The 27,120-nt window shown below is 37.8% G+C and overlaps 1 protein-coding gene across 1 annotated transcript; it reads right to left on the minus strand.

Annotated features, from left to right (window-relative positions):
• LOC139173916 (neural cell adhesion molecule 2-like) lies at positions 1 to 26,842 on the minus strand. The gene is made up of 9 exons (XM_070763867.1): positions 26,666 to 26,842; positions 20,445 to 20,534; positions 17,920 to 18,135; positions 15,754 to 15,900; positions 13,924 to 14,061; positions 10,059 to 10,249; positions 7,528 to 7,621; positions 2,946 to 3,111; positions 1 to 586 (listed from the first exon to the last, which is right to left on the minus strand). The coding sequence occupies exons 1-9, from the start codon at positions 26,703 to 26,705 to the stop codon at positions 526 to 528; spliced, it is 1,143 nt and encodes a 380-aa protein (XP_070619968.1). The 5' UTR covers positions 26,706 to 26,842; the 3' UTR covers positions 1 to 525.
• Between the last annotated feature and the right edge of the window lie 278 nt (positions 26,843 to 27,120).

The raw sequence follows: 27,120 nt of genomic DNA on the forward strand, positions 1-27,120 counted from the left end.
TTTAATTGAAAATAGCATGTATTTTATTTGCTCTGTTATGGATTACAGTACTTCACTGCCATTCAAAAACTCTGACTTGGGGAAAAGGCTACAGCAATAAAAGGTTTGCACCATATTTACAAACAATATGACCACAACTTTGGCTACACCAATAAATGCATAGTGGGGTAACAAAGTATCATAAACCTCCTATATATAAAAACAAACCATAGCTGGAAAACAAAATTGTTCTGGATGTAATGTATTGATATAATGTTGTATCAATGTAATAATGTATTTTGGTCCTATCTATAAAAGAAGGGAGAACTCCAAATTCTGGGCACAGGATTTCAGCCCATCATGGATGTTACCTGCCACTAATTTTAGAGCAACAACTCCATTAAAGGTGATAATGGAGGGTAGAAGCGTAGAAGAATAGTGAGAGGTATAATAAAGAGGAGAATCTCCTTTTTCTATGCCCAGTGTATCCAAACATTGTTGCAGAAAGTCAATATTTCATCATCTGATCTCCTTGCTGTGGTCCAATCAGGCTTCTGAACCAGAGATGTTTACTACAGGGCCTTTTCCTGATTTTGAGAGAGTTTTCCTGTGGAAAGAAACAAAAAATGAAGATTTGCTTGACCTTCCTTCCTTCCTTCCTTCATTCATTCCTTCATTCCTTCATTTATTTATTTATTTATTAGATTTGTATGCCGCCCCTCTCCGAAGAGTCGGGGCGGCTAACAACAATAAAAAAAGACAATGTAAACAAATCTAATATTAAAAATAATCTAAAAAAACCCAATTTAAAGAACCAATCATACATACAAGCATACCATGTATAAATTCTATAAGCCTAGGGGGAAGGGAAAAATTTCAATTCCCCCATGCCTGATGACAGAGGTTGGTTTTAAGGAGCTTGCGAAAGGCAAGGAGGGTGGGGGCAACTCTGATATCTAAGGGGAGCTGGTTCCACAGGGTCAGGGCCACCACAGAGAAGGCTATTCTACTGGGTCCTGCCAAATGACATTGTTTAGTCGACGGGACCCGGAGAAGGCCAACTCTGTGGGACCTAACCGGTCGCTGGGATTCGTGCGGCAGAAGGCGGTCCCAGAGATATTCTGGTCCGATGCCAGGATGGGCTTTATAGGTCATAATCAACACTTTGAATTTTGACCGGAAATTGATCGGCAACCAATGCAGACTTTCTATCTGTGGAAGTGATGCAATTGTAGTTCAGAGTTTGATTTGTCTTTTTCAACCTTTTCATTTTAAACTAAATGAGTTTTGTCCTAAAATGAAATCAACAAAGAGGTCTTAGTTAAAACCTCAGAGATCCAACTAACATAATTGGTCAGGGGTCCATAATCAGAACTCCCCCACCCATCACTTTTTAATTAGTCCTTCAGAATTTCACCATTATTCAGAAAGAATCACTTAACCCCTTGCCTCACCCTTATTTTCTGAATCTAACCCATGCACACTCCAAAAATTATTTTCCTGTAGTCAACAAGGAAACAAATGCCATGAGTTTCCAAACAAAGTATTTTTTAAAAAGAAGAAAAAGCATTTGACTCTGTGAATTCTTCCATACTTAAATGGAACATAATTAAATGGGACATTTGGCACATGGAACATTTAGTTATTTGCACAGATATTCCACATATGCTGGCTGAGGAATTCCTAAAAACTGGCCATCAACAAAACCATGCAAGGCATGTATGTTGTTAAATAAAAAACGACTTTTCAGAAACATGGTTGTTCAGTTTCTTCTTAAAAAACTCCCCTCCCCACCACTTCTGGAGTTAACCTCTTCTACTGATTCTCTTCCACTGTTCTCATTGTCAGGAAATTTCTTCTTAGTTCTAAGTTGCTTCTCTCTTTGATTAGTTTCCATCTTTTGACTGTCCATGGAGATTCTCAGTGATTCAGGTCAGGGTTGTCCCAAATAGATTTTTCTCAAGAGGCAATTGGCCTCTCTGACTTGTACCACCTGAGCTAACAAAAGAGATTGGCCACCCCAAAGGAACCATCAAATTCAAGCAGGGTGAAAGAAAAGCAACTATATATGAGCCAAACTGGTAGAATGGAACCAACCCAAATGAGGGGTCCACAAGTGAGCTGTAGAAGTCACTTTAGAAGAGGGGTAGTTGGTGAATGTTCCCAAAAGCTAAAGAGTACTGGAACATAATAGAAAAATGGCTGAAAGAAATAACTCAATTAGATATTAAGAAAGCACCAGAATTTTTTTTTATTGGGCATATCAAATTATAAATACAAAAAAATATATATATTATTTAATAGTTCATATATTAGTAGCAGCTAGGTTAGTTTTTGCACAAAAATGGAAAGATAGTGAGATTCCAAAAGAAACAGATATTCTTAAGAAGATTTTAGATTGTGCCGAATTAGATATGATGACGAGACGGTTAAATAATCGAGAAGAATCAGAATTTTATGATATCTGGCAGAAAGTATATATTTGGTGGGAAACAAGGAATAAGAGATAAGTGTGTTGCTATATTATTTTGTATATTTGAATTTAGTATTAGAATTGTATAAGATGGTAATTATTAGTACAAATATAAATTTCTTTCATCTCTTTTTTTCCTTCCCTTTTTTCTTTTTGTTTTTTCATAAAACCTTTTTCTTTTTCACATATATCTTTATAAATTTTGACACAGATTTAGATCTATATTAAGATTGAAATTTTTACTCTATATAACAATATGTATTTTACAGATAATTTTTTTACTTTTATATGAAGACTTCTACTTTGAGTGGAGCGACTGTAGCTCCATTAAGTGTTATATGTTTTGTTTGTTGTGTTTGTTACTTTGAAAAAACCAATAAAAATATTTTTGTTTAAAAAAAGAAGAGGGGTAGAACTAGGATCCTTATCTCACCCCCTTTCTTTTTGGTTTTAAGTTCTAACACTCATCTTCGATGCCTGCATACCAACTTACCCATTGTTCTCAACTCCTGTTGTAGACTTTTTACACAGGATATTCTTTTTGCAAAACATCAAGAAGCCACACCGGCGCTTGTAATAACACAAGGCATCTATCAGCAAGAGGAGCACAAGAATTGCCAACACAATTGCCAAAACGGTGCCCAATCCCAAACCTCCATCTGGAAGAAAAGTAGAATTTCTGCTTGAACCAACAGGTGATTGAAACATCAAAATTTTTCTTTCATAAACTTTGGAAGGAAGTGCAGAATGCTAAATATTAACTTGATAATTACAAAAGAAATAGCGAGAACTAAGAGATTTTAACCCTGTTGTTCTGTTTGGGTCGTATGTTACCCGAAGCCAAGTTTGAGTCCCTGTAAAAAATTGTCCCTGCATATCTGAAACTTGAAATTTCATGACTTTTCATCATTTCAGGGGTTCTCTCTATGAGAATTTTTTTTGGGGGGGTGGGGGGTTTCTTTCTTGGTGAAAAACAAAAAGTCACACTAGTTGTGTTCCCGGGTCACCCTGACCCGGACCGAAAACTCTTCATTTGAAGTGCTTATGGTTGGTCAATTTGAATACTTTTTTCACTTGGAAAGTAGTTCGAACATTTCTGCACACAATGATATGAAAATTCAAATGAAAAAAAGTAATTCTTATTGGTTTATTTTGCTGATAGAATGCGTGCCCCCCCCCCGTTTTTGTGAAATATTTTTCAATTTATGGATAGTTTTGCTTGCAAAAACATGGGGGGGGAGGCACATTTATGTGCAAAATAAACCAATAAGGATTAATTTTTTCAGTTCAATTTTCATTCCATTGTGTGCAGAAATGTTCAAACCTGTTTCCAGGTGAAAAAAGCTTTCAAAAAGACCAAATATAAGTAGCTAAAATGATCAATTTGCAGTCCGGGTCAAATAGACCCGGGAACATAAGATTAGGGAGTTTTCTCGACCTGAGCAGCAGGGTTTTAAAGAAATAAAAACTGCAGCATTGGAAAGTGCTCAAGCGGTAGTGGTATTGGGTTGGAAAGAGTCTATAAAATGGACATTACAGAACTGGTACTGGTACATGGTTGATCACATTCATTTTGAAATCATGGAAATAAGATCAAACAATTTTGATGAAAATAAATTGGAGAAGCTGGTGGCACGATGGAATAAGGTGAAAGGTTATATGCTGAGTAGAATCTGTAATGAAAATGTAAAAAATAAACTCCAATCACTCTTTTAATAATAACAAATGCAAAGTAGATTTTTTTCACGGGTATATGTATGTAGATTGTTCTGAGTTCGGGTTTTGCCCCGTGTAACATTTTGAGTGTCTATGCAACCTTTCGGTGAAATCACATTCACCATCATCAGGCTGAAGTTATAAGCTTCATGCTGCTGTATTTACAATAATCAAAAAAGAGACATCCCCCAAAAATCAAGACCAAGAACAGGATAATGGCACCACCCTCCTCCCTTACATCAAATGCACCACAGACAAAATTAGTAAAATTCTACACAAACATAATATCAAAACTTCATTTGTCACTAATCAAAAAATATCAAACATCCTAAGAAACCCAAAAGATAAAATCCAACTCGAAAACCAAGGAATCTATGAAATCCCTTGCAAAACGTGTGCAGCCACATACATTGGAGAAACTAATTGAAGAGTGAGCACACGTGTTGCAGAACATAAGAATGCAGTCCTCCCTTGTCCAGCACATTAAAAAAACAGGGCACGAAATTGACTTTGAAAAAACTAAATTACTTTCCAAAACAGAAAATGTATCCAGAAGAATAATTATGGAAGCCATAGAGATAGAGAAGCACCCCCTCAGCATGAACAGACGAGATGACACGTCCCGCCTGCCAGAGATTTGGAAACCAGCCTTAAACAAAAAAACATATCATAATCATCACCATGTCAATCCTTCAACTAAATGTGATTCCACCAACCAATCAAATCATTAAAACATAGTCACCCAATCTATTTGCTACATTCAAACCAAATCTCCACCCCCAACATTATATATAAGGAACAAATGGCAGTTGCAAACATTCTATATTTACAGCAGCACGAAGCTTACAACTCCAGCCTGATGATGGTGAATGTGATTTCACTGAAACGTCGCATAGACACTCAAAATATTACACGGGGCAAAACCCGAACTCAGAACAATCTACATATATATAGTAAATATAGTAAATATTTGAACCCCCTGCAATTGGTGGTGGTGGTGATGGTTATTGTCAGTCGGGTGATGGGCACATGCACTGTGCACCATTTTATGTTTGTTTTATGTAACCTTATGTGCAAACCCAATAAAAATATATTTTTTAAAAAAAAAAAATCTTCCAAAACTAGAGACAATAAAGGTACCATGACCACTCTGTAACCCATGCACCCAAAACACTGAAAAGGATTTCATTTTGCTAAATAATACCGCGTCTTATACATTTTAACAGAGTTTACACACTTAAAATAAAGTTAGGCTTAATGAAGAAATAACATTGCATTCACTAATTTCCAGAGTTTTTCTTCCTTTCCCCAAAATGAAACAAAGACTAGTTTATTTAATTGACTCAGAAAGTTTCCAACTTTAAATCTGTGGTTTATAAATGTAAAGGTTTACATTACTTGTGGGTTTTTCAAGTGAGTAATTTCATTAAATACCAGTGGTTTGGGGTTATTCCCTACATGGAAAATAGGTCACCTGTTGGTTAATGACAGTAAAATTAGAAGAATGTGCATTTTGATTAATATTCTCCAGGATTTGACATAATTTCCCACTAGCGGCTCATCTAAATGTTATCACCTACACCTCAAACATAGCCCAAAGGGGAGGGGGAGGAAATGCAGAGGTAGGGGAAAAAACATGTAAATTCAAATGGCAGCAAATTGAACCAAAAACAGTAGGAAAAAATGGCAAAATGACTCCTATTTTTAAGTGGGTCTTGAAACAAGACATTCTCTCAAACTGTCACTAAAAAGACTTTTGTTATAAATCTTGTAAAACAAAGCTTACTGTGAATTCTGTATTCCATGTATATTCATGGATAAACCCATTCATACTTAAGGTGTTGTGGTTAGCTCTGGCCCAGCTCCTGCCCCAAGGACTGTGGATGTGGGGGAGACATCCACATGCTGCAGGCCTGTTTTGCCCCCAGTGGAATCTGCTGATGAAGGCTCCTCTGACCAAGAAGACATGAGTGACAGGGAGGAGGAGAGTGTGGCAGACAGCTCAGAAGGAGATCAATTATCTAGCTCCTCCTTGGATTCAGAACAAGCGTTAATGATACAGCCACGCATGCAGAGAGCGATGCATAGGCAACAACAACTGAGAGATTATTTTCAAAGAAAATGAGGCCACCTGTGGTTGGTTGGAGCTTTGGTAATTAGTGAGGCTGCTATAAAGAGCAGCGTGTGGGTTTGGCCATTGTGGAGGATTATCTGATCGTTGTGTTTCGTGACTGCTTTACTGACTTGGACCTTTTGTGTGCTGATTTTTCCCTGCTTTGAAACTAAACCAGGGCAAAGTGTGTTTCACTTTGTGAAAGAAGAAGGACTGTGAATTGCCTCACAGCTGCAAGCTAAGTATCACAGAACTGATAAGGGACTTGTACAAATTACCAGTTTGTTTGGAGACCAGTGTTCTTTGCTATACCAAAAGAGGGCTTAGGTTAAGTGAATTTTCCTTATAAAGAACATTGTTTTGAATTTTCAAACGTGTGTGTGTCTGAAATTGTATCTGTGCATTTTTGGGAGGATTCTACCAGAGAGCTCGACAGAACATAAGGTAACCCTTAATGTTTTCATATGCTTTATTAATTTTCACAATGAATTTGCCTCTTCTCAAGGACCATTTTCCACTTACAATCCTGAGCCTCCGAAACTGTAACCGGAAAAGGCAGGGAGAAGCCTCTGTGGGCCCTCTCTAGGATTCTCCCGGGAGGAAACAGGGCCAGAAAAGGTGGGGAGAAGCCTCCATGGGGCCTCTCTAGGAATCTCCTGGGAGGAAACAGAGCCTCCACCCTCCCTGTGGTTTCCCTAGTCGCACACATTATTTGCTTTTACACTGATTCCTATGGGAAAAAATCTGAAAATATATCTCCCTCCCCTCGCCTTTACAGACTAATAAACTAGGGAGTGTCCCTTTCTGAGATGTTTGCAATGCCTTCCTTTCTTCTGCAGGCTCAAGTGCCTTTTATTTGACCACTGCCTAGTAACATCTTATCTACAAGAAAATATGGTACTGATTTTTACATTTTCACATAAGCCACCTTAACGTTCACAGAGAAAAGGCAATCTGTCAGAGCTATACACAATGCTGTGTATTGCAGTACAGTGCATGACAATGCATTCCAACACAATGCATTTTTAAAAAATTGTATAACCCCACTATTTAGTCAGGGTGATTTTCCCCAAAGAACCCTGGGGTCATAATTCATGATTCTGTAGAGATACCATGATGTTCTCACAGAATTGCAGATGCCAGAGTTCCTAGTGAGGACAGGAGGAAAGTGGAGTTTATTTTACATTTGTTGAATTAATACCCTGAATCCAATCCAACTATTGAAGAGTAAATATTGATCTTTCACCTTTTTCAATGGGAACATTTTTCTTGGTGGTGCCTACTTCATTAGCAGCTGTTATAACGAGTTCTGGAAAGTCCTCTTGTGATGTTGGTGTAACCTAACATCAAAATAAATTTTAAGAGTTAATCTCCCTTCTTAAAACCACCCAATCTGCTATAGGAAAAATTCTTCATCAAATTCAGAGAGGCCAATTTAGGATTTTGCATGCAACAGAGAGGAAACCTTAGCTTCCCCGAATCTACTGAGAGGGGCGGCATACAAATCTAATAAATAAATGAATGAATGAATGAATGAATGAACGAATGAACGAACGAACGAACGAACGAACGAAATGAAAATAAAATAAAATAAAATAAAATAAAATAAAATGAAATGAAATGAAATGAAATGAAATGAAATGAAATGAAATAAAATAAAATAAAAAAGTCTTCTGGTCACAGGTCAACTCTTTCAAAAACAAACTTCTTCATGCTTACAAACCAGAACTAAATCTGTCCTTTGCCACCTGTCAGAGTAGATCTCATACCTGGTTTCCCACCCTCCAAATATCTTAGTTTCTCATAACTTTAAAGGTGTTGTCTACCAAGAGACAGAACCAGAAGAAGCTAGTTCCTGGGAACCATAGCTTCAAATAGTACCATATGATTTGAAGCAAGGGTGAAATTGGTTCTCTAACAAGCACTGCTTTCTCACTTTCACCACCACCTCTTATTTATTTATTGTATTTATTTATTATTAGAGTTGGAAGAGAGCTTGCAGGTCATCTAGTCCAACCCCCTGCTGGTGCAGGAGACCCTACATCACACTAGTCCAATAGCAGTCCATTCTTTTCTTGAAGGTCACTAATGTTGGAGCGTTCACCATCTCTGCGGGCAAGCCATTCCACTGGTTATCGCTCTCACAGTCAGAAAAAGTTCCTCCTTATTTCCAGGTTGAATCTCTCCTTGGACAGCTGCCAACTGTTGCTCCTTGTCTGGCTGTCTGGTGCTTTGGAAAATAACCTTACAAGTGCTCTATTCTGTGTTCACTGATTCTTTAGAGAGAGGATCTGGTGAACCTCCTGAAATTTCATTTTACACTTATACAATTCAACCTTCTCAGTAGATTTTAATAGGCTAATTTTGCTTAAGTTAGGGTGGTTCAGAGCTGCAGATCAGGTTGGCCAAATAAATGCTAAAAAAAATAAGTTTGATCATTGGCATCTAGCCAGCAGGATCAGAGCACCTGCAAAAGCTGATTATATAGAAAACTTTGTTAATTCAGAAAATTGGATTATATGATTAACAAATGAGAGCATCCGGCTGACAAAACCACAAGTTTTCTAAATCCAGTTAGAGTAACAGAAGAATAACCATTTCGGAATGCAAAATGAAGAGAGAGAGAGAAGGCTATAAAATTAGATATGCTAACCACAGAAACACAATGATAGAAGGAGGGAGGGAAGGAGGGAGGGAAGGAAAGAAGGAAGGGAGGGAGGAAAGAAAGAAAGAAAGAAAGAAAGAAGGAAGGAAGGAAGGAAAGAAAGAAAGAAAGAAAGAAAGAAAGAAAGAAAGAAAGAAAGAAAGAAATATAGAAACATAGAAGATTGACGGCAGAAAAAAGACCTCATGATCCATCTAGTCTGCCCTTATACTATTTCCTGTATTTTATCTTAGGATGGATCTATGTTTATCCCAGGCATGTTTAAATTTAATTACTGTGGATTTATCAACCACGTCTGCTGGAAGTTTGTTCCAAGCATCTACTATTCTTTCAGTAAAATAATATTTTCACACATTGCTTCTGATCTTTCCCCCAACTAACCTCAGATTGTGTGCCCTTCAGTTTAGTTGCTGAATTTCCCTGACTGAGTACAGGTAGTCCTTGACTTACAATTACAATTGAGCCCAAAATTTATGTTGCTAAGTGAAACATTTATTATCTGAGTATTGTCCCATTTTACAATTTTTCTTGCCACAGTTTGTTTATTTATTTATTTGTTTATTTGTTTGCTTTTTTGTTTGTTTGCTTGCTTGCTTATTGATTGATTGATTGGATTTGTATGCCACCCCTCTCCGAGGACTCGTAGTTGTTAAGTGAATCTGGCTTCTCCATTGACTTTACATTGCAGTTTCTTGCCACAGTTGTTAAGTGAATCATTGCAGTTGTTAAGTGGACAAGTCACTTTTTTCAATAGAAGAAAGAAAGAAAGGAAGAAAGAAAGAAAGAAAGAAAGAAAGAAAGAAAGAAAGAAAGAAAGAAAGAAAGAAAGAAAGAAAGAAAGATGATTCCAGAGATTGGGAAAAAACTTAGAAAGCAAGAAGCAGCCTGCAATCAGGATACATGCTAAGAAAACAGTACAAATTTTGTCAGAATTTGGGAAGTGTTGAAATCAAGAGTCTTGAAAAAATCAACATAGGAAAAGGAAGAAACATCCTAATTATAAAAAGGATAATTAACCAAGTTTTTCCATTTCTTCTCCAATTCAAAGAATTTAGTTTGACAATATAAAGATGACTCAAATCTTGGCAAGTTCACCCAATGTCATGTCTTACCTCAAAGAGGAATAAATGTCTGTTTTGGTCCTGCGCTATCTTTTTGATGGTATCATCTTCAAAAGTCTTCTCGTTCCAAGCAATGGCGACAGAAGGTGAGGGATTGGCCAGGATGGTGAAGTTGACTTGAATGGGATTCCCAGTCTGGATGATCAAAGGTCCACTTGTAAGGAGCTCTATTTTAGGCGCAACTGAATGGGAGGACAGAAACATAGATTGTAATATGGCATGAATTTTATATTGGGGTTTACACATTGCCTTAGGCAACAAATTGTTGTTTACAAACTGCTTTGAATATGGTTTCTAAAGTATACAACAAGAATTTCAAATTGGTTGTAGTAAAAGGAATGGAGTAGTCATAACATCTTTCAGCTGTGGCGAGGGGGGCGTTCGCCCAGCTTCGCCTGGTGAACCAGTTGCGGCCCTATTTGGACCGGGAGTCACTGCTCACAGTCACTCATGCCCTCATCACCTCGAGGCTCGACTACTGTAATGCTCTCTACATGATCGTGCAGAATGCAGCTGCGAGAGCAATCATGGGCTTTCCCAAATATGCCCATGTTACACCAACACTCCACAGTCTGCATTGGTTGCCGATCAGTTTCCGGTCACAATTCAAAGTGTTGGTTATGACCTATAAAGCCCTTCATGGCACCAGACCAGATTATCTCAGGGACCGCCTTCTGCTGCACAAATCCTAGCGACCAGTTAGGTCCCACAGAGTGGGTCTTCTCCGGGTCCCGTCAACTAAACAATGTCGCTTCAGGGGAAGAGCCTTCTATGTGGCAGCCCCGGCCCTCTGGAACCAACTCCCCCCAGAGATTAGAAACACCGAGATTAGAAAACACCGAAGTCCTCGTAAACTGCTTAAAACCCACCTCTGCCGCCAGGCATGGGGGAATTGAGATACTCTTTCCCCCTAGGCCTTTACAATTTTATGCATGGTATGTCTGTATGTATGTTTGGTTTTTATAATAATGGGTTTTTAACTGTTTTTTTAGTATTGGATTACTATTATTATTATATGCTGTTTTATTATTGCTGTTAGCCGCCCCGAGTCTCCGGAGATGGGCGGCATACGAATCCAATAAATAAATAAATAAATAAATAAATAGATAGATAGATAGATAGATAGATAGATAGATAGATAGATAGATAGATAGATAGATAGATAGATTAAAAATAAAATTAAAAAAAATAATAATAAAAAAAATAATTAAAATAAAATAAAATAAAATAAAATAATAAAATAAAATAAAATAAAATAAAATAATAAAATAAAATAAAATAAAATAAAATAAAATAAAATAAAATAAAATAAAATAAAATAAAATAAAATAAAATAAAATAAAATAAAATAAAATAAAATAAAATAAAATAAAATAAAATAAAATAAAATAAAATAAAATAAAATAAAATAAAATAAAATAAAATAAAATAAAATAAAGTAAAATAAAATAAACCAAATCTTTATCTTTATCTTTATTATTTTGTGTGTGTGTGTGTGTGTAAGAGAGAGAGAGAGAGAGAGTTTTAACCTTGATAAATAATATTGAGGAGATGCTGAAACTAAACTCGAAAATTCACACTTCTTATCGTGAAAACAACTGAGTGTTTTCGGTACTGTGCTCAGAATCCGTTCTTGGTGTTATACTGAGCATAAATGATATAATTTCAAAAAAAATATCTGTAGCTATGACCTATTTATTTATTTTTTTAAAATCTGTTTTCAATTTCTAAAAAGTAGGACAAGCCAGTGACAGATGTAAACTTTTCACCTCTGGGGTTTTAAAAATCTACCTTCAACATTCAAAACAATCTTCAAAAATTCAGAAGAAGCAATCTTCCTGTGAGAATGACGAAGTCTGGGTGGTGCTGTCAAGTTTCCTATCAAGAAACTAACCACAACACAGAGGAAGTGCTGTCAAAGTGAGAGTGATGGTTGGGCATCTCTCTGTGCCAACTCAATGCAGGCTGTAACTAAGACTAGGCTGAGTCCAAGTCTAATTCTAAGCACGCATACCCATACTTTACTGGCAGCATGTATTTAGCAGAAAGTGGTTGAAACCGAAACTTGGTGGTTTTGTTTTCAACATGAAAAGAAACTGCTTTGATTATATTTCTTTATTTTATTGTTTTGTCAAGGACATATTGGTAATATACAAAAATATAACCATGTTTACATGCATGGTACTAGTATAATTAGAATGCAGCTGCGAGAGCAATCATGGGCTTTCCCAAATATGCCCATGTTATACCAACACTCCGCAATCTGCATTGGTTGCCGATCAGTTTCCGATCACAATTCAAAGTGTTGGTTATGACCTATAAAGCCCTTCATGGCACCGGACCAGATTATCTCAGGGACCACCTTCTGCTGCACGAATCCCAGCGACCAGTTAGGTCCCACAGAGTGGGTCTTCTCCAGGTCCCGTCAACTAAACAATGTCGCTTGGCGGGACCCAGGGGAAGAGCCTTCTCTGTGGTGGCCCCCGACCCTCTGGAACCAACTCCCCCCAGAGATTAGAATTGCCCCCACCCTCCTTGCCTTTCGTAAGCTACTTAAAACCCACCTCTGCCATCAGGCATGGAGGAATTGAGATCCTCTTTCCCCCTAGGCCTATAAAATTCTATGCATGGTATGTATGTATGTATGGTTTTTATATTCATGAGTTTTTTAATATTTTAGTGTTAGATTACTATTGTACACTGTTTTATTGTTGCTGTTAGCCGCTCCAAGTCTCCGGAGAGGGGCGGCATACAAATCCAATAAATAAATAAATAATAGAAACATTAGGAAAGGGGACGGAAGGCACAGTGGTGCACTTATGCACGCCCCTTACTGGCCTCTTAAGAATTGGGAGAGGTCAACAGTGGATAGTCTAAGGTTAAGTTTTGGGGGTTTGGTGATGAAACTACAGAGTCAGGTAGGAAAGTTTGCACGTGAGGTTTTTATAGACTTTTCTCTTAGCATGTTTACTTTGCAAATCCTTCTCCTCCAGAATTCATTATCTGATGGTTTTGGTATTCACACGTATTCTATTTATTTTATTTACTTATTTGTCAAACAAGTATAGTATTATAGTACATATTAACATAACATAAGTAGAACGTAGTAATAGAAAGGATAATAAGACAGTAGGGCAGGGACATTAGGCACATAAGTGCATTTATGCATGCCCCTTACAGACCTCTTAGAAAAGGGGAGAGGTCAATTGTAGATAATGTAAGGTTGAAGATTTTGGGGTTGGGGGAAGCAACAACAGAGTCAGGTAATGAGTTCCAGGCGGTGACCACTCTATTGCTAAAATCGTATTTTCTGCAGTCAAGTTTGGAGCAATTTACATTCAGTTTGTATCTATTACGTGCTCTTGTGTTGTTGTTGTTGTTAAAGGTGAAGTCGTCACAGACAGGGAGTACATTATGATGTATGATTTTATGAACAACAGTTAAATCAGTTCGGAGACGACATAGTTGTAAATTTTCTAGATTTAGTATTTGAAGTCTGGAGGAGTAGAGTAATTTGTTAGGTGATGAGGAGTGAAGGATTCTTCTCATGGGGTGGGAATGAAGATTTTATAGTATCCGCCCCCTACCACTGCCACCCAGCCACATCCACCAAGCCACACCTACCGAACTGGTAATAAAACAAAATGAATCCCGCCACCACTACACAAATCTAGCTGGGTGACCTTGAGACAGTCAATCCCTCTCAACCCTAGGAAGAAGGCACTTCCAAAATATCTGCAGAGATTGGCCAGCCATTCTCTATAAGTCAACACTGATTTGAAACAGGAAACCAACAGAAAAGTCAATGCTTCCTAAAGTGGTAGAGTGCCAGTAGGCAGAAAAAAAGAGAACTTACATTTAATGCTGAGCGTAAAGTTTGCAAAAGCTACTTCATTGCGTTCTTTAATGGTGGCCTCACAAATGTAAACACCAGCATCGGAATATCGGGTGTTCTCTATCAGCAGCGTCCCATTTTCAACAAATAGTAGTTGCCCTGTAAACCCAAAAGAAACCAGGATAGTCAGGAAAAGGTGAAGAAAAAAACTCAAGATTTATTGTCTTTCAGGTAAGGGAAGGGAGGAAATTGAGAATATCAGACTTTCAAAATTATCTATCTATCTATCTATCTATCTATCTATCTTTCTTTCTTTCTTTCTTTCTATCTATCTATCTTTCTTTCTTTCTTTCTATCTTTCTATCTATCTATCTATCTATCTTTCTTTCTTTCTATCTTTCTTTCTATCTATCTATCAATCTTTCTTTCTATCTATCTTTCTATCTATCTATCTATCTATCTATCTATATATCTGTTTATCTATCTATCTTTCTATCTATCTATCTATCTATCAATCTATCATCTATCTATCTTTCTATCTATCTATCTATCTATCTATCTTTCTATCTATCTATCTATCTTTCTATCTTTCTTTCTATCTATCTATCAATCTTTCTTTCTATATATCTTTCTATCTATCTATCTATCTATCTATCTATCTATCTATCTATATATCTGTTTATCTATCTATCTTTCTATCTATCTATCTATCTATCTATCAATCTATCATCTATCTTTCTTTCTATCTATCTATCTATCTATCTATCTTTCTATCTATCTATCTATCTATCTTTCTATCTTTCTATCTATCTATCTATCTATCTTTCTTTCTATCTATCTATCTATCTATCTATCTATCTATCTATCTATCTATCTATCTATCTATGAATTTTACCTATTGAATCCTACATCTCCATGTAAATGCTAAATGACATAGAGAAAGGACAGAACTTACAAACTAATGAAACTCTATTATTACAGAGTAATAATAGAGGGTATTTACCCTGTAATAATAGAGTTTCAGTAGTTCGTAAACTCAATCCCTTCTCTATGTCATTTAGCATTTACATGGAGATGTAGGGCAAAATCTTCTGATATCCCAGAGATTGGTACATCAGTATGTTGCTGTTACCCAACTATACCTCCCCAGTTGGGACAAATGCGAAATGCAGTGAAAGGCTGTACTCCAGCTGCGAGGATCTGGATGGGGAGAAGCGAAGTATAAATAATGAAATAAATTTTAAAAATGGCTGCAGGTTTTTTAAATGAGGAGGAGGAGGAGGAGGAAGAAGAAACAAAATTCATCCTCCAGAATATGAGAAAATGTAGAAAATCCTGGCTTCATAAAACGTAGAGTTGCCCTGGACATTTTCTTTTTTTAAAGTATCTTTATTGTTTTCCAGAAATAAAAAAGAAGAAAAGGGAAAAAAAGTAAAAGAATAAGGAGTAAAAGCAGTATTTCTCACATGTTTTGTTCTAGTTTAACAGATCTTAATCCATTTCTATTACCTTTCTGATACATTTCTTTATATTTTGTATATTTACATATAATTATCATAAGTAAATTTTACTAATTAATATAGAAAGAGATACATTGAGAAGAAAAAGAGTAATAAAAGTCATACTTCCTAAGGTAATTATTATCCTTCTTTTGTATACTGATACTTTGTATTGTTACATTTTCAGCCTTTGTTTCGAATCCATTCATGCCATTTTTCCTGGACATTTTCTAACTTTATCAAATTCAATATAGTCTTTACCCTCCCCCAAAATATTACTTGTTGTCCCCCATGTCAAAAAAAGTTGTCCCTTCTCTTAAACAGAGATCTCCAGAAATAATCTCATACTCACCTTCCTCAATATTTTGGGTGTCCTGGTTTCCAAAAATCCATCTAATAGTTGGTGGTGGTATTCCTTTGACCAGGCAGCTGAATTCTACATTTTGGCCCTCGTGAACTTCCTTCACAAGATCCATTGTGTTCGCAAACGTAGGTTTCTCTGCAAATCAAAGGCAGAGATTAGAAAATAAAAAGCAGTGACAGAATTACCAGGGATGATCTATTTCAACGAGGTGCTTCAACTTAAGGCAGTCCATCATTTTGGAATGCAACAATGACCCTTTGAACTCTCTATTTTAAAAGTGTTCCTTTATGTTCTGTGTGATACCTGGACTTCAATAAGTGTTCAAACAGTGAATGACCATCATTTATGAACAATGAGAAGGAAAACTTGGAAAGTAAAGAAGAAACTAAACTTCATTGAGTAGATAAGAAAACATTAAACAGTCTTTCTTTCAGCGAAGCGCCCGTTTTTGCACTGCTGGGATTCCCCTGAGGCTCCCCTCCATGGGAAACCCCACCTCCGGACTTCCGTGTTTTTGTGATGCTGCAGGGGAATCCCAGCAGGGGAATCCAGCAGCGCAAAAATGGGTGCTTCGCTGGCAACGGAAGTCCGGAGGTGGGGTTTCCCAGGAAGGGGAGCCTCAGTGAAATCACAGCATCGCAAAAACACAGAGGTCCGGAGGTGGGGTTTCGAGGACTTCAGTGTTTTTGCGATGCTGCGATTTCACTGATGCTCCCTTTGCTGGGAAACCCCACCTCTGGACTTCTGTTGCCAGCGAAGTGCCTGTTTTTGCGATGCTGGGATTCCCCTGCTGGGATTCCCTTGCAGCATTGCAAAAACGCAGAAGTCCGGAGGTGGGGTTTCCCATGGAGGGGAGGCTCAGGGGAATCCCGGCAGTGCAAAAACGGGCGCTTCGGCTGGCAAAAGGGGTGAATTTTTGGCTTGCACGCATTAATCGCTTTTTCATTGATTCCTATGGGAAACATTGTTTCGTATTGCAAACTTTTCACCTTAAGAACCTCGCCCCAGAACCAATTAAGTTTGTAAGACAAGGTATTACTGTATAGTGGTGGATTTTTAATAGACTAAAACAGAAAATGCATAAAAGTTGGCAGGAGATGGCAGCAATTTAGCTAGGAAGAGGACACTGGGTATGGTCCACACTTGCTGGAGGGAAAAAAAAAGAAATACAGAAAGAGGTATGAGCTAAACATTTTCCTTGAATCTCCTTGAATCTTGAATTTGCAAGGTCTGGTGTAGTTTTCTTCCTTGGCATGCTCTGGAAATCATCACCACCACCATCATCATCATTCAATGACCCCATAAACTTTTGCAGGGTGGAGTCTGGGCAACTGAATGGAGCTGGCCGGATGCCCTCCCTGTCTCCAGTGCAGAGTTATATTCAGCAGATATATTTTCATTGTGCCCAGAGAAAGAAATATCTGCCTCTACCTAGGGTCGAACTCACAGCCTCCTGATTGTGAGGCGAGAGCTCCACCTCTAATTCATCACATGTTCTGGAAATGCATGAAAATAAAAATGTTCTTAATATGTTCTGGGGTTTTAGAGAAGTTAAAACACTGGGGTCCATGGGTGAGGCAGATTTTGAAAGCACAATTAATGAACTGTGCAGCATGTTAATGTTGTTGGGTTTTTTAATCTTTGCTCTCTACACCATTTTTTCCACTTTTGGGGTCTCAGCTACTCATCAATTTTGGGTTTAATTCTTATTTATTTATTTATTTATTCATTCATTCATTCATCCAATACACAAATACATAGGAAGAAAAATAGACATGTAGTAATATATATAAGGGTAAAGTGAACTTAGAGGAGAGGATATATGAAAGAAAGAAAATATATATAATAAGTGAGAGAAAGGCACACCAGTGCACTTATGTACGCCCCTTACTGGCCTCTTAGGAACCCGGAGAGGTCAATTGTGGAGAGTCTAAGGGAGAAATGTTGGGGGTTAGAGGTTGACACAATTGAGTCCGGCAATGAGTTCCACGCTTCGATAACTCGATTGTTGAAATCATATTTTTTACAGTCAAGTTTGGAGCGGTTCGTATTAAGTTTGAATCTGTTGCGTGCTCTTGTGTTGTTGCGGTTGAAGCAGAGGTATTCTATGTTCCACTGAAACCTCTTTCCTGGGTGCTCAAAATAATTACTTACGGATCACGCGGATTTCTATTTGATGACTGGCGCTTTTTCCGGAGTCAAATACTCCATCGCACTTGAAAATCCCACCCTGACTTGGGTGAGTGAGGGTCATCTCCAGCCCTTTGGACAATTCATCGATCACTTTCACCCGGTAAGGCTCTGAATCCTCATCGATTTCATTTCCATCTGGATCGGTCCAAGTCAGAGTGGCATCCCCACCTCCTCTCACTGGCATGGAGGAAAGTTGAAAAGGGCACAGTTAACACAGCAAAAAGGTAATTCCACATGTCCACGTGCCAAGAAATAAAATCCTTTTTTTTAACTTTGTGGATCTGTTTCAAAGGGCATTTAGTTGAATCTCACTTGAAGCCAAGCAACCATTCATGGGTACACAGCGCTTTAGTATATATCAGTTTAATCTTTCAGTAAACTTAGGTTCCTTTAAGTCAAGGACAATTAGAGAAACATCTTTCAGCTGTGGTAAGGGGGATGTTTGCCCAGGTTCGCCTGGTGCACCAGTTGCGGCCCTATTTGGACAGGGAGTCACTGCTCACAGTCACTCATGCCCTCATCACCTCGAAGCTCGACTACTGTAATGCTCTCTACATGGGGCTACCTTTGAAAAGTGTTCAGAAACTTCAGATCGTGCAGAATGCAGCTGCGAGAGCTATCATGGGCTTTCCCCAAAATGCCCATGTTACACCAACACTCTGCAGTCTGCATTGGTTGCCGATCCGTTTCCAGTCACAATTCAAAGTGTTGGTCATCACCTATAAAGCCCTTCAGGGCACCGGGCCGGGGTATCTACGAGACCGCCTTCTGCCGCACGAATCCCAGCGACCGGTTAGGTCCCACAGAGTTGGCCTTCTCCGGGTCCCGTCAACAAAACAATGTCGTTTGGCGGGGCCCAGGGGAAGAGCCTTCTCTGTGGCGGCCCCGGCCCTCTGGAACCAACTCCCCCCGGAGATTAGAATTGCCCCCACCCTCCTCGTCTTTCGTAAGCTCCTTATAACCCACCTCTGCCGTCAGGCATGGGGGAACTGAGATATTTTTTTCCCCTCGGCCTTTACAATTTATGCACGTTATGTTTATTTGTATGTATGTTTGGTTTTACAATAAGGGTTTTTTAGTTGTTTTAGTATTGGATTTACATGCTGTTTTTTATTACTGTTGTTAGCCGCCCGGAGTCTACGGAGAGGGGCAGCATACAAATCCAATAAATAAATAAATAAATAAATTTAAAAAAAATACTTCCTTCAAGTAATTTTTTTTATTTTTTTATTTTCCAGTCTAGACTACAAACCCGGGATCCAACCATTAACAGATTCCAACTTTGCTTAGCATGTTTGAGTTTAATGAAATTCACCTACATGCTGTCACCAGCTTGGCATAAAGACTTTGCTGAAATATCCATATAGCGTAATAGGCAACAAATAGACTTAGTTTGCCTTTTGGGGGATTTTTTTAAAAAAATTCCCCAATCTATTTTACAGCCCCGGGATCCCTAGGCAAGATCTAACCAACCTGCTGCTACATATCTTCCAATTCATTGTGGCAAAACTTTAATGTAAAGATAAGTGTTAAACCTATTGTTGAAAACAGGAAGTCTCTCAAAACAAGAAAGTAACCCTAATGCAATTAACTTACATGTTTGGAAATTTGGATTTTGATGTCTTATACTCTTATTACCTTCAGACCAGATAACAATTCTGAGATTTTGTTTGTATCGCACTTGATCCTATTTTTAACCTCAGGCTATTTACAGCCAGGAAGTAATAAACGGTCTTGCTAAATTCCTATCTAAAAACCAGCTGAATACAATTCCCTTTGTCTCTTTTACTAAATCACTTTGAACAATGTTGGCCACAATCAATGTTTGGATAGACATGTAAATGCATGAATACTTCTAGGAAAGTCTAGACCAGTGATGGCGAACCTTTTTTTTTTCTCGAGTGCCGAAAGAGCATGCACATGTACTATCACGCATGCCTACACCCATAATTCAATGTCTGGAGGGGGCAAAAACAGCTTTCCCTCCTTTGCCTCCTGGGGGCCCTCTGGAGCCCGGAAACACCCTTTTCCCAACCTCTAGTGGAGCCAGTAGACTCATGTTTCACCCTCCCCAGGCTCCAAAGGCTTCCCTGGAGCCAGGGTAGAGTACAATGCCTTCCCCCATTCCTCCTGGAGGCTCTCTGGAAGCCAAAAATGCCCTATTAAATTAAATTGTCAATAGTGGAAAGGGATCTCCTGCTTGAGCAGGGGGTTGAACTAGATGACCTTTCTGGCTCTGTTATTCTATTTTAAGGTCTTGCCTTGGAAAGGCTTGGTCTAAGAAGGACAAGATGATTCAATGATTCAAGGAACTTTTCTCTCTATATCTGACCAATATACAGATTTTACAACCCAAATTGTGCATTTGGGTTACAATGTATAACTGAGCTCCCCCTACAATCCATTCTCTTCCTCCTCCACACCCCCAGGTAAAACACTGCCCTGATGACACTTTGTAGATGTAGATATCATTTTTCTGCACTTACCTTTGCATATAAAATATGACTGCTTGTCCAATTCCACATTCCCATTTATAGGAATAATTTCCAGAGATTCCTTGGCGCCCAATACAGCCCCTTGGGAGAGAGAGAGAAAATATGCCTCTGTGAAAATAAGCCTACTGTGGTCAGTTCTGGAGACCTCACCTACGAAAAGATATTGACAAAATTGAACGGGTCCAAAGACGGGCTACAAGAATGGTGGAAGGTCTTAAGCATAAAACGTATCAGGAAAGACTTAATGAACTCAGTCTGTATAGTCTGGAGGACAGAAGGAAAAGGGGGGACATTATCGAAACATTTAAATATGTTAAAGGGTTAAATAAGGTTCAGGAGGGAAGTGTTTTTAATAGGAAAGTGAACACAAGAACAAGGGGGCACAATCTGAAGTTAGTTGGGGGAAAGATCAAAAGCAACGTGAGAAAATATTATTTCACTGACAAAGTAGTAGATCCTTGGAACAAACTTCCAGCAGACGTGGTTGGTAAATCCACAGTAACTGAATTTAAACATGCCTGGGATAAACATATATCCATTGTAAGATAAAATACAGGAAATAGTATAAGGGCAGACTAGATGGACCATGAGGTCTTTTTCTGCCGTCAGTCTTCTATGTTTCTATGTTTCTGTGTGAAAAACTTCCATGAAAATCTTATTTATTTTTCTGATAATAATGAGCAAATCCATCTCAATAATCCAGGCAATATTTTCTTCTAAACATATACGAAGGACTGCAACTGAAGACCACACTTGGCACTAAAGTAATCTTCTGGGATCTCAACTCCATAAAGCAGATGGAGACATACAGAGAAAGGGAAAAGAGTCAGGAAGTCCAAAGGAAATTAGATTTCAATGAAAAGCCATCTAGGTGATTAGACAATGTGGAATAATTCTGCACAATCACTTTAAAAAGTACAGGCCACCAAATGTTCCTGAGAGCTACACCAAGCTTTCAGACATCCAGGTATTCTGGAGGTATGATGTTTGCAGCTGGATGTAAACTGTGATTTGCAATCTGTACTAAGCAAACTTTGTAGCCAAGCAATCATTTCAGGTAGCAATAACATTTACAACTACCAAATTGGGGTCCTTGGTGCTTTCTGAGCTGGTTTGTTTTTCTTGCAAATTTATTTATTTATTAGTTTTGTATCATCAGTGTCTCATGATGTTACCTAATTAGGGTAATGAAACATCTATAAGAAAGCAAGCCTACTAACAATGATTATAATCACTATACTTTCCTTTTTTTTTCTACATACAAAATACATTTACTATACTATACATATACTCCTCTTATTACTCTTCCACAAATTGTTGTCCCTGAAAATGTCTGCGTCATACGCAGACCTTTCTTTTCTTTTCTACATTCTTTTTTTCCCTATTCATTTCCTTCTCCTCCCCCCCTTTACACCTATCTCATTTCCTGTAAATTCAGTATCTTTCTCTTCTTACTCTTTAAATTTAGAAAATATTTTCATCTATTTGTCATTACCTAATATATATTAACATGAGATGTAACAGCTAATATTAAAACCTAAGAAAATTCTTGATAATACTAAGGATAATGTTTATCTACTGTTTATTTACAATGTTTAAGAAATACAACACTGTTATCAAGAATTACATGTATTATAATCTACAACCTACAATGTATAATCGTATCACTTACCTGACTTCGTATCTCCCTTCCCCATCCCCCCCACCCCTTTCTTTTCTGTACATTCCTTCCTACCCCACTACCCTTTCCCTTTTTCCTTTTTTCCCTATATTTACAAATAAAGTATATTTTTAAAAAAAGAAAGAAAAGAAAGAAAGCCAACTCAGAAAGCACCATTCATTCATTCAACCCTGAGCTACAAATAGTCTCCTATATTGTGTTGTGGTTAGCTCTGGCCCAGCTCCTGCCCCAAGGACTGTGGATGTGGGGGAGACATCCACATGTTGCAGGCCTGCCCCCCCCCCCGGTGGAATCTGATGATGAAGACTCCTCTGACCAAGAAGACATGAGTGACAGGGAGGAGGAAAGTGTGGCAGACAGCTCAGAAGGAGATCAATTATCTAGCTCCTCCTTGGATTCGGAACAAGACTTAATGATACAGCCACGCATGCAGAGAGTGATGCATAGGCAACAACAACTGAGAGATTATTATCAAAGAAAATGAGGCCACCTGTGGTTGGGTGGGGCTGTGGTAATTAGTGAGGCTGCTAAAATAACAGCCTGTGGGTTTGGCCATTGTGGAGGATTATCAGATCGTTATGTTTCATGATTGCTTTCCTGACTTTGACTTTTTGTGTGCTGATTTTTCCCTGCTTTGAAACTAAACCAGAGCAAAGTGTGTTTCACTTTGTGAAAGAAGGACTTTGAATTGCCTCACAGCTGCAAGCTAAGTATCACAGGACTGATAAGAGACTTGTATAAATTACCAGTTTGTTTGGAGACGAGTGCTCTTTGCTATAACAAAAGAGGGCTTAGTTTAAGTGAATTTTCATTATAAAGAACATTGTTTTGAATTTTCAAACGTGTGTGTGTGTGTGTCTGAAATTTGTACCTGTGAATTTTTGGGAGGATTCTACCAGAGAGCCCGACAGAACATATTGGAGCTATGAAATCACTGATAGCCAAGAACTGGAGTAGGCAAAGTTGGCTCCTCTACGAGTTGTGGACTTCAACTCCCAGAATTCCTGAGCCAATCATGCTAGCTCAGGAATTCTAGGAGTTGAAGTCCAGATGTCATAGAAGAGCCAACTTTGCTTACCCCTGTTCAGGGATATTTGTCCCTTGGGAATGAACTGTAGGTCTTGGGTGTTCTCTAATCTTGGTTGCTCACCCAAGCCCCCTAGACCCCAACAACTGTGAAGACCAGAAGCACTATGTCTTAAATCATCTTTGTTGTTTCATATTTGATGATGAGTGCAACTCTCCAGTTGCGTGAAAAAAATGAGGAGTTGGAGGTGTAGGAAGCTTTAGCTGATGAACTGCATGAGTTTTAATACTTCTAAATTCAGGGCTCTAGTTACCAAAAATAATATACTGCATTGTTCTTTCATCTTTCCCTTGTCATTTTCCTTGTCATTTTCCTTGTCATAATGCAATTAATCAAACCAAAAGCAGAACAACAGTAGAAAGGTCAGAGTGGTTTAAAATAAAATATAATTATATTTTGTAATACACTGTTCATATAATAAGGCAGCAGAAAACCAGAAGACCATCTCTATCAATATTAATTGACAACAAAATTTGTATTCAGTGTTGCTTCCCATTGTGCCCTCTGTCTAACCTCCCTAAATATAACCAAAATTTAAAGTTTTAGCACAAGTATAAAAACATTATATCAATGCAATTAAGAGTATAAATACAGTTAGGATTACAGAATCAACCTAGATTACCACTGGATTTTTGTTACTGCGTATAGTACTCATATTTAAAATTTATTATTATTTAGCCTTTTTTAATATAAGAAAAAGAAATCAAAACATTTATCTGTGTATGCTAGAACCTATGGTTTGGAATGTATCTAGAGTGACCAGTTGTGAATGTCCTTCTAACTTTGCACAATATTTACTGGTGTCTTTTTTGGACTCAAAACATTTATTAAACATTTTTATTAGATTATAGAATAAATTTTTAACTCAAGATATTTTGAGGCCAAACAAAATATATATTGTCTATTGCAGAATGATCTACATGACAACACAAAAATACATTATATGTTTAATGTGGAAACCTCTCCTACAGAAATTGCATTCCACAGAAATGACCAATTTGGAATCAGTGTGCTTTAGGGAAGATGAGGGAAACCAAAGAGGGAGACAGACTTAAAAAGCTGATAAGTAATAGGAAATCGAAGATATTTTTTTTCAAAATCCAGGTACTGCATCTTTAAAGGTAGCACATCACCCTGTATTAACTATGGGTTCTCTATAAACACTTGGGAACTCTCTTGATTATAGCAGGTTCTGATGCCAACTTTTGTGTTTTCCAAAATTACTTTTTTCTCCAGAAATTAGTTTAGTTGGGGTGGAAGGATCTGACTGTCCCAGGATGCCAAAGCTATCATGGATGAATCCAAATGAGAAGATCTAAAGAGTCAGAGATATACCAACCTCCTCAACAACCATCTGTTAGCTAGGCTAACATTTGCACAATATTGGAAAAATGAAATTGTCCATGTGCAGAGATGGATAAATTAACGCTGGAAATAAAAAAAAAACAAGGAACAGTCCAAATTCTATAAATGCTGGGATATGTTCTATTGTTAGCTAGAAAAAAGATTAAAGTGATTACTGTACATGCAATTAACAACTATAAAGAGCTATTTCTTGGTGACTAATTGTATAATGGAAAAATAGAGATATAAAATTACTTATATAAATTATGATTATTGTTTCTTTTTAAAAAAAACTGGTTTATAACAAGTATTTAAAAAGGGATATGTAATAGAATGTGAGTACAGTTAGAACCATTATACAGATTTGCTACACATTTGTCCAATTTTCTTTTTAAATGTTTTTGTTTTGTTTTTTCTTTAAAAGATGTTTCACTTCTCATCCAAGAAGCTTCTTCAGCTCTGACTGGATGGTGGGGAATAGGATTTATCTTCCTTGAAGACAACTCGTCATCTGTAGAGATTCTCAGTCATTGAGGTCATGGTTGTCCCAAAATTGTAGGCTACAGGAACCAAGACCACTACTCAGGTGAATCCTGAGAACACAGATAAACCTCCAAGTGCTTCAACAACCCTCTAAAAAATGGATGCAAATGACCAGCTGTCTGCAAGGAATATAAATCCTTCCATTCTCCACCATCCAGTCAGAACTGAAGAACTTTCTTGGGTGAGAAGTGAAAATGTCTTCAAAGAAAAAAAACAAGAAAAGTCCAGTTGCCTCCTGAAAAACTCCTTTGGAACTCCTCAACAACCTTTAAGCAAACTTGTAAAAACAGAAATTTTAAAAAGTTAACATAAGGAACCCGGAACCACAGAAAAATGATGCTGCTGGATGATGAAGAAGGAGTCAACCTATTCTCCAAAATACTTGAGGGTAGAACAAGAAGCAATGGGTGGAAGCTGAACAAGGAGAGAAGCAACTTAGAACTAAGGAGAAATTTCCTAACAGTTAGAACAATTCATCAGTGGAACAGCCTGCCTCCAGAAGTTGTGAATGCTCCAACACTGGACGTTTTTAAGAAGATGTTGGATAACCATCTGTCTGAAGTAGTGTGGGGTTTCCTGCCTAAGCAGGGAGGTGGACTAGAAGACCTCCAAGGTCCCTTCCAACAACTCTGTTGTTGTTGTTGTTGTTGTTGTTGTTGTTGTTGTTGTTATTATTATTATTATTATTATTATTATTATTATTATTATTATTATTATGTCAATACAACACAGCAAACGAGATTACTATGCTGGATTTTGTATTTCATCACCAGTCGGGCGCTTCCCAAGCACCTAGGACTGCGTGATGTAGCAGCTTGGGAAGCGCCCGACTGGTGATGAAATACAAAATTCAGCATAGTGATCTTGTTATTATTATTCTTATTATTCTTTATTATTTATTTATTCTTATTATTCTTATTATTCTTATTATTCTTATTATTCTTATTATTCCTATTATTCCTATTATTCCTATTATTATTATTATTATTATTATTATTATTATTATTATTATTATTATTATTATAAGAAGTTGCAGGTGTATATCCCACAACTACTCTTTTAACTGCACAGTCTCCTTATGTCATTACATCAGTCTTCTTTGCCCTTGATGTAACCAGAGGGGTTGTACTACAGCTCCCATCCCCTTTCCAGGCAACAGGGGGTTTGTTGCTTAAGGAACATAGGAGTTATAATTCAAACACATTTTCCAGGAACCTGGTTTAGACAGCTTTGCCTTGGGTTCATCAACTGGTGCATAAGTGCACCAGTGTGCCTTCCGTCCCCTGTCCAATTGTCTCCCCTTATCTCATTTATCTTTTCTTCCTTTCAAATCCTATACTTGTATATCTTTTCTTCTATTCGTTGCTTTAGTTATATTACTACATATCTATTCTCTTCAATGTGTATTATGTATTGGACTAAATAAATAAATACATTTTAAAAAAATGAACTGAGAATGAAGTAGATTCCTTGCATCGAGGTGTCGAATTTTAGACCTTTCCCTACCAAAATGCCTCCTTACCCCTCCTTCAAAACTCTTGATCTCATGTATCTTACCTGCTGCAAAAATGAAAACGAGAATGTGTTCTGCTCCCATCTCAAAGGGGGCTGGGATTCAGAATTGGACTCCTTCCTTGGCACCAGCAATCTGAAAGGAATCCTGGACCTTGGGAACTTTATAAAGAGACCCCCCCTCCCTCTTACCTCCCTCTCTGTCCCACTCCTCCCTGTCTTGTATCTCTGGAAAAGGAAAGAGCAAATTAAGCTGGGGGTTTGGGAAGGACAGAGGAAAGGGAGGTCTATACATCTGTGTGTCTATTGGTGGGTGTGTCTCTCCATGGATGTATTTGTGTCATGGGTGTATGCCTCTTGTATACTTCCTGCTTATGCATTTATTTACTTCTCTATACATTGGCACCGGGTTTAGATAATCTTTTAGGGTAACTGCATTCTAGATTTTCTCTTTGATTTATAATTGTAGAAAGTTAGCACCCATCCCTCTCCTAGAAGAA

Source organism: Erythrolamprus reginae, chromosome 11 (genome assembly GCF_031021105.1).
Source record: "Erythrolamprus reginae isolate rEryReg1 chromosome 11, rEryReg1.hap1, whole genome shotgun sequence".
NCBI classification, from domain to species: domain Eukaryota; kingdom Metazoa; phylum Chordata; class Lepidosauria; order Squamata; family Dipsadidae; genus Erythrolamprus; species Erythrolamprus reginae.